Source organism: Mytilus edulis, chromosome 6 (assembly GCF_963676685.1).
Source record: "Mytilus edulis chromosome 6, xbMytEdul2.2, whole genome shotgun sequence".
Lineage (NCBI taxonomy): Eukaryota > Metazoa > Mollusca > Bivalvia > Mytilida > Mytilidae > Mytilus > Mytilus edulis.
Window position 1 is genome coordinate 54025555 of NC_092349.1, and position 9579 is coordinate 54035133.

General features: G+C 29.6%; 1 protein-coding gene across 1 annotated transcript in view; it reads left to right on the top strand.

Moving 5' to 3' along the window:
• The window catches only part of LOC139527882 (uncharacterized), a 39322-nt gene extending 34958 nt beyond the window's left edge, over positions 1-4364 (top strand). Inside the window, exons 29-31 of the mRNA XM_071323557.1 lie at positions 298-567; positions 1711-1896; positions 3321-4364. Coding sequence (XP_071179658.1) covers positions 298-567; positions 1711-1896; positions 3321-3542 — 678 coding nt within the window. The 3' untranslated portion in view covers positions 3543-4364. The remainder of the gene's footprint in view (positions 1-297; positions 568-1710; positions 1897-3320) is intronic.
• Positions 4365-9579: the final 5215 nt, after the last annotated feature.

The window sequence follows — 9579 nt, forward strand, 5'->3', positions numbered from 1 at the left end:
TTTCAAATACTTTATTCAGATAAATTGTTTAGAATTACTTTAATAAACTTGATATAGAAATGAGGAGATGTGGTATGATTACCAAGGAGACATCTATCCCCAGAGTTCAGATGAAGCTATTAATTATAAGTCACAGCACCACTTCAAAAAACTCATACCTTATAGTCAGCAAGTATCCTTGATATTTATCAATTTTAAACTATTTATTCATAATAATGCAAATTCAGAATTTGTTTTTTCTTTTTAACTTTGTAAAATAAGATACTTTTTTTATGCCATCATCTTTATTTTTGACAGAATGACACCCATATTGGTGAATCCTGGATGATGCTTCACTCTGTTGCTGCTCAAGTGGAGTATATCATAGCCATCATTGATGCTATACAGGATCTGGTTCAACTAATTATAGAATATAAGGAATTCCTTACGAAATATGAGTCAGCACCAAACACAGCTGCAAGTCAAAGAACCAGGGCAACACCTCCTCAGTCCAGAGCTCAGACCGGTCAAAAGACAGCTGATTCACATAAAGCCAGAAAAGCAAATACTCTGCTACCTAATTTCCAGGTAAATGATAGTTTGGGATATTAAATCAAGATTACCTAGTCATAAACTGTCAGATATATCTGTTTTATTAAGCTTACCAGTAGGGTAAGGTTACTATTGATTTAAAAAAAGAAATTACAAATTAAAGAACATTATGGTTTGCATTATAGCATTATTTCTTTTCTAGGATTGAAAAAAAAATGAAATATTTAAGCTGATTCAGAATACATATTTGAAAACAAGTAACCATTATTATCTTTACAGGCAATTGTTAAATGCTTTCAAATACTACTAGTCTATAAAATAAAACAAACCTATCAGATGAAACAAAGCTAAATGTCCCATTAATATTAATTAAGTTTAGGATCACAACATTATGATTAAGATACAATGGAAAATCTAGATACATTAAACCATGCAAAAGTGATTTTGTTGATACAGACTATGGTTAATTCAGGGCTACAACTTACACTCAATTTTAGGTTTAAATTGTGCATGCATTTCAGAATATGTCATAAGAAATATTGAAATATTCAGTTGTTATCCATTCATTGGATGTTTTTGAGCTTTTGATTTTGCCATTTGATTATTCTATTTTATGCAATTTGGATGTAACAATTTTTTCATTGGCTAAAAGTTGCTGTCAAATCCACAGTTGACCAGGCGTAACTAAGGAGGGACCCGCCATTTTGAATTGATTGAATCAACAAATGTTCGATTACTACTATATAATCGAAAATAAAACAACACCTACCTTGAATTAACCAATTTAATGTAATTTTATCCGAATTTGAAGCGTACAGGTAACGTAAATAACCTCCAGTTTGTCAGTTTTCATGTGTATGACGTCATGTTTAGCCATGAAGTCTTTGTGCCAAAATAATTCATGAAGTTTCACGGATTTTTTTCTATTTGTCAAATTTAGACATTTTTTTCAAGTTTTATCATATTTTTTTCTTTTTGTAATGCATTAGAATCGGAATAACAGTACTGTAGTTGAAGAGTTGCCACCGTCAATTTTGATTTGACAGTGACAACTCTTCAACTATAGTACTGTTATTCTTTAATTGACTTTCTGTTTTGAATCTCGGAGTTCAGTAATTTTGTTATTTTACTTTTTGGTAAGTCAATATAGAAAAAAAGAATCTTTTTCCGCTGTTTCAGAGTCCAATTGATGAAGGAGTATTTGGTCAGATGTGCATGGTGTTCCACAGACGACTGGTAGAGATATGTAAAGGGAGGATAACTCTTGCTAGCACTGCATTAGCAGAATTTGTTAAAGCTAAATTGAAAACATCAATAGAAGAGGATCCATACCTTAATAACTTTTACTTTGCTTACGAGGACCAGGTATTTGTAAATTCTGTAATTTCTGTTCAAAAGACATTAATCATGTTAATATGAAAATGTTTCTAAAAAAAAAATTCTGTCAATTCAGAAATTATTTTGTGCATTTGTATGTTTATTATTGCAATTTTGAATGAATTGACAAAAAAAAAAAAAAAATAGGAGTAAATTTTAAATTAATTTAATTTTAGGAAAATCTGCAAACACTTTTATGTATCAGATAGCAGACTGTGAGTTCTTATTATAGAGTTACACATTCAGTCACACTATTCTCATTAATAAAAGCGTCACAATGATTTCTAAATTTACAGTATATGAAAATTAAGAAATAATTCATGGAAGCCATAGATTTGTTGGAAATTTACACATGGCCTGGGCCGTGATATTCGAATTTTATCCTGAGCGTTAGCGAGGGATAAAATTAACGAATATCACGGCCCAGGCCATGTGTAAATTTCCAACAAATCTATGGCTTCCATGAATTATTTCGATTCTAATAGGACAAATACGATCATTAAAAAACTGAAGCGATGATGGGTATACCGTGTATGTGGCTGTTCTATTTTACCCACTGTTCGATAAAATTAATATAAAACAAATCTAATAAACCTGCATGAATGATTTCTTAACTAACCGCTAGAAAAAAATGTGATTACTTTTTTCACTTCTCAGTAGACCCAACATTTGCAATTTTAGATTTGCATTTTTTATCGTAAGCTACCGTCAAATTCACTGTTGACATGTTGTAACCAAGGAGCCGCCATGTTGACATGCTGAAATCAGTAAATGTGCGAATATTGCAATAGAACAGAAAACAAGCATCACCTACCTCAATACTTTATTTTAATGCAATTGTATCCGAGTTTAGAAGGTAAACGCAATAGAAAAACCTTCAGCTTTGACGTTTTCATTCGTATGACGTCATGTTTTGAAATGACGTTAATGAGCAAAAATCATTACTGGAATTTCGCGGAATTTTAATTTGTTTTGTTTTTGTCCATTTTTGCGTTCTCTAATGTGTAAATTCTTTTTGTTATGCATCAGAATCAGAATAAATGTTCTGTAGGGTTTTATTCAATTGTAATTGTTAACACAGCGAAATCCACAACCGTTTACACATAGGTTACGATACATGTGGATTTACGTGGGAGGCATATTTAAACAGCCATTTTTGTACATCTTGGAGTCTGCGCTAAGTATAGATATATCGAGAATTTTATCACGGTGTTGTTTACAAAGCGAAAGAAGCACGTCATATTAGAATGTTTGTTAAAAATATCATTTAAATATAGGCTGTCATTAACAAAGTTTATGATTGTTATCTCTAAACATACATGTGAGGTTGCTGAATTCTTAACTTAAATTGATTATGTATTTCAATACTTTCGTACTTAGTTTTCATCAATTTAAATTTTCATTTTTTGTAGACATTATTCCGTTTGGAGGAAGTGAAACATATGATGAGAATGGTGCAAGACTGTTTATCTTCAGATGTACATTTAATTAGTGATAAAGCACAAAGTGTTGTAGATAACCTTGAAACAAATATGGATGAAGGTCGACCTAGTTCTGTAGCATCATACATACTTAATGATCCTTACATGAAAATTAAACATCCAAGAGCCCAGATGACAGCCATATTGGAATGATTTTTACAAAAAGGCAAATGTTATGGTTCACTGATCCTGGAAATGTAATAGTGCTAGCAGGTCATGGTGTCCTACTGACACATATTCTTGTTTTTATGTAGCCATGGGTAATATTAGAATGTACTCTACAACTTGCTCATTGTTGAAGGCTGTATGGTTACCTCTAGTTGCTTTCTTCTACATCATATGGTCACTGGTGGAGAGTTGTCTCATTTGCAATCATTCCATATCGTGCATAAGGATACTCTGCTTAATTTTATGCATTACAAGAAATCCACAATTTCAATATCAGTATAAATTTGAGATAAAATGAAAGCTCAAATTAACAGCAACCCTAAAACAAAAATTAAAAGTTGTATGTTCAATACTTTCAATATGTTGCATTCAACTATAGGGACATGTTCACTAGAATGTACGTTATTTTATTTTATTATGTATAAAAGATAAAAATTGAAGGTCTATGCATCATTAGTCACTGCAAAATACTTTATATATATTCCCAATTTCTGTAATGTTTTTGTAATGAGTTTAACTGATACTCCATTTGGTTCAAACATATTCTAAGGCTGTCAAATATAAATCATTTCTGTCCACATTTTTTTTATTCCATATTTTTTAATGTCTATGCTTGTTTATATTTTTCCAAAAGTTTTATCATTACATTGAGTCTGACATATTTTAAACTGTGATATCTAATGTGAATCCATCCATAGATTTAGAAGTTTGTTTTGTTATAGATAATAGTTGTTAAAAATTTATATTTTTTTACTTATTTATTTAATGAATAAAATATTGAAAAATAAAAGGATTAAAATTATAAAAGTATCTACTTTATCAGTTTGGTTAGAAATTAGACATCAGCTTCATGTATCAATGGCTCACTTTACAGACCAACACTGTTTATGGAAATAAACAGGAAATAATATCATTGATCTTTTTCCAAAACCAAAAATGATTAGAGATTCCATAAACCTGATAAACTAATAGTCTGGCAAAAATTTCATACCTAGTAGGTCAACATGGATGATTATGAAAGATAGAATTTGAACCTCCACCAACAAAAAGAAATTTCAGGTTGTAAATGTAGTTAAGTCTGAATGTCAGAAAAGAATTATTTTCTATGTGCATTGTGCAATGAGGATATCACACTACCGTACCTACAGGATGTATAAAATAAGAATTCTCTCTGATACAGCTTGTTTATACAACCCACAAAACCAAAAGGGCATTCCTCTTATTGCCAGACAAGGAGAAATCAAGGTGACCATACAAAAATTGCAATAATAAATACAGGCAACAGGTTATGAGATTACAGTATTTATTTACTAGATTTAACCTGCTGTTGAAATAAATGTTTTGTTTCTTAGATCCTTTAAGCACAATGAGAACTATAATTGATGTATAGAATGGTTTTAAGGTGAAAATGTCTGTCTGGAAGGATTCGTCTGACCTTGACCTCATCTTCTCTTAGCTTATGGTACATTGGTTAGTATAAAGTTTTTATGGTTTGGTTTGTTTCTTGTGTACTTAAAGCAATAGGTCAACTATATTTGGTGTATGGAATGGTTCTCAGGTGTTATATATATTACTTAGTCAGCAACCAAATCATACAAAAAAGAACAAAAGACTTCTAGAGGTCAACATAGGCCTTCAAAGATAAAACTACACTTTTTATGGAAGTATAAAATGCCTGAGTTTCGAGTAGATATTAATATTAGCAGGATATATAGTTACTAAATGTTTACCAGATATAATAGGTTCAAATAAATCTAACTTATAAAACACTTTCCCCTATATTTACATATATACAAAAGTAAGAATGTTGCTGTCCGAATGCGAGTCTTAATGAGATTTAATTTTATATAGGATAAGATAAAAATTAAAGGACCGATCGTATAAGGGCTTTACATAGCCAGTCAAGGATCATCACCATTAAAGGTCAACAAATTTATATACTGGCCAGATATTATGGCAAGAAATTTAGTAAGTTTCAAACAAATTTGAGATAAACAACAGTAGACTTAAATGTGAGAAATCTTCGGTGATTGACCTACAGACATGAGAAAAGCAGTCATTTTAATGATATTTTCTACTGTAAACCCTGTACAAATTGTCCTTTTTTTTTTTATAATATTCACACTACGTAAATAAGAAACAACATATAATTGATAATAGGAAACGTGGTGTATGTATCAGAGAGAAAAAAAAACAAACAGCATATTTTAGTATTTTTTTTATTATTATAAACAAAATATATATTATCATGAAAATATTTTTCATTCATCTAGTGTTCCATCAATTTATACTGGAATGTAAAGATCACAAATATATACTGAATAAATAGACATTTCAAATTACAGTTAAAAAAAAATTGTAATTAATAAATTTCTCATTTGTTTTAAATTTTGTACATTTTTTTTTTCATTTTTGTACTATGTTGATTGGTTTTAAAATATAGTAGATGTGGACGTACTTCAATGAAACAGCAACCCAGCTACTTAAATAACCAGAAAGCCTAATTCAGTCTTCAATAATAGATGGTTTATAAAATATTAAACTCTAAATTGTACTTCTTTTTAAGATTGTACTTCTTTTTAAGATAGACAAGATTTAAGGGCTATTCCAGAAAAAAATGTATGGGGGGGTTGGAAGGCACATTGTATTAATAATACATGGGTAATGGGTATCAGAGCAACTTTTCACACTATAATGCACTATAATTCTCAATTACAATTGTCTGGGTGGCGTGTGCTGACAAAAACTGCCTTCCAACCCCCCCATACATTTTTTTCTGGAATAGCCCTAACCTGAACATGCTGAAGGATAAGCAGATATGAATCTGAAATTTCAAATTTATTCAGTAAACTTATGACCAGCATGCACCAATAAGATATACAGATATATATAAAACAATACCAATAGAACACCATAACATAAAACTTGAAATAAAATGTTTTGTTCCTTTTATTACCTCACTCAGAACATTCTAAACAAACAATGAAGTGGATCTTAACCCTTTCCTCCATAATGACGCTTTTTGACGCCACCCCCTTTACTCCATAATGACGCCTTTTGACGCCTGTGTAGTGCCTCAGTTGAAACGTCTTAACTGCGAAAAATCTGTATCAGACCTAATAAAATTTGAATCTAATATAAAAAGGATATTCAAGAGAACATCTGACTGGAATTTCATTTATGAAAATTCCTTTTTGCAATGCATTGATACTTTAAACCTGATGATTTCTTATTATTGAAAAAATCTATTCGAATCAAGTATGTACAAATAAAATATCAATGGAGGAAAGGGATAAAGTGGATATTGGATAATCTTGCTAAATAAAATTATCAACACTAACTGATTTGTATATTTGTAGAACATCTGCATGACTAGCAATAGCAAAATTTTATACCTATTTTGATTACAGTTACCCAATTTTTCAAAAGTAAAATTTGATTTAAAAACAAATACATTAAGTATATTGCCACATTACCTGTACCTGAGAACATCATATTGCTATTTTTACATTAACTACAGTCATGTTAAAATAGATGTTTGAGAAGGCCTTTTAGTTTCCTGTTTGTCTTAAATACTGGTATCCCTCTGATATGTATAAAACATTATTGTCAATAACAAAAGTAAAACTGGAGTTAATCCAGTGATCACAGATACTCTTGCCTGTGGCAAATGAGAGATCATATTTTTTTTGGCAGAAGCAGCATACTGTGGAATTTTATAAGATTTGACATGTTTGCCACAGTTCAAAGGGCTATTAAATAATGAAACAGATCTTTTCTAATGGTTATCTTTTTCCTATTTAATTTGAGTCAGGTGCTCATCTAAATGCTGATGCTGAGACAAGAATTTCTCATATTTATTTCAATTTTGAAAAGTAAATTCATAGTATAAAGGGGAATAACTCTGGTTATTTAATTTTTTTAAGTTTTGAAGATAAAAAGCTTCGGCTCAGTGATCAAAACATTCCATTACACAATGCCAAAAGTCCTTTGCTTATTTATCATCAAGAAACCACAAAATTTGATTTTTTCAAACAATAAAGGACCATAACTCTGAAACAGTAAAAGTAAAAAAATCCTGAATGCAAAAGATTATCAAAAGTTAAGTGTAAAACAGTTGGATATTTAGATACGACAAAACAGAATTCTGTTGACAGTACAGGCATATTAATATATTAAACAAATAAAAACAGAAAGAAACAGATCATTAAAATATCACAATATATAACAATTATAAAAATAACAATTTGAACAAAATACGTAGGTCAATTAGAGGTTAATGGTGCAAAAAACATAATAGGTTTTTCCATAGATTTCATCTGCTGTGATTTATCTCTTTAACAAAATGCCCATTAAAAATATCAATAGGGAAAAGATTATATTACAATATAATATAACTTTGTTTATGCTAGGCAAGAAATCTTAAAGTCATAAGAAACGAGTGACCGGTGAAAAATAATGTTCTTCCAATTCTTGAACCAATGCATACAAACATCATAAACTTAGTCTTCTGTTCAAGAATTTTTCATTTTTTTCGCATAAATTTCGTATAATCGTCAATTTTTTTTTCAATCGGTCAGTGTTGTGAAAATATGGCAGGTAATTAAAGTTCGTGTTTTTAGCCGAAGTTTAACGATTGTCACCTATTTGTCAACAATCAACAAAAAAGTATGGAAATTGAGCACGTGTTTAACATGTAAATTCAGATAATAGTTTATTTTAAGGTCATCCATGTGTATTGCGGTCACCAGATTTTTACGAGATGGGTCACACTGAGGTAACTTTGCATACGGAAAATATGTCCGGGGGGGGGATTGCTTCCTTCCTGGTAGGAAACAATTGGAAGCAATTAAAATAAAGTAAACTTCTTCTAAATATGAATAAATTAAAGAATTTTCTTCAGAAAAAAATATATGTACATAAGTTTTATAATGAAAACAATCCATTCAGTTATAAAAAAACATATGCATTATTTTTTTTAATTTGAGGTTTCTTATGACTTTTAAGTTGAAAGCAAGTATTGGTCAAAACGTATCAAACAAAATTCATATACATACAAAAATCATCAATTATATTACAAGTTAAAAATCATATATTCCCTCACAAACCTCTATAATTTCTACACAATTATTTTTATCTAATACCAGTAAGGTCAGAAAAAGGTTGTAGTTTAATTTGTCACAGACGTTGTTTTTTTTTAGAAACTTAGTTTTGAAATTCTTACTTTATTTGGGTGTGTTGAAGAACTTTTGAGGATTTATTTTAAAAGTAACTAATATTATATAAAATAAAATAAATCAACTTTAATAAAATGTTGAACTCTGGCAATATTACATTTGATGATTTAAATGTTCAAATGAATTAATAAAAAGTTCAAAATATGGCATACCTAATTAAAATACAACCAAAGACTTCAAAAAAATTGGCAGTATACAGCACTGGAATGAGAATAGCAGTTAAAATGTACTCTTGTGCAGGCCTTTTATTGTGTTCAACATCATATTTGTTTTTGTAACTAAATCACTTTCATGATTCTATTATATTATTCTTCTGCTAGAGTTGACTTTATGAAAGATTTCACTGGAATATTTAACATTTTGGTAAATAATGTAGACTGAAAATTCAATTAAATTTATACAGAGAGTAAAATATAATTTGACAAGACATACTTTTTTCAACATTCTTTTCAGGCAAAAAATAAATAAAATCCTATTGGTTTTGTAACTTTACTTTAAGAAAAAGCTCAGTCTCAACACTTAATTTCAAAATTCAATTTGATATCAAGATCCTAATTTTATTAGCCTAGATAATATATGCACAGAACAAATATAATTTATAATATTTAAGCTAGTTATTTATATACCAAGCCTTTTATGGTGTTATTGCACCTTTGTCATTAGACATAATTAATACTGGTTAGAAAAACACAAACAACAAAAAAATACAGAACAGTTGATTTACAACAGATACAGATTTATATCAGCAATTTGATTCAGGAAAAAATACAGGGGCAGATCCAGCT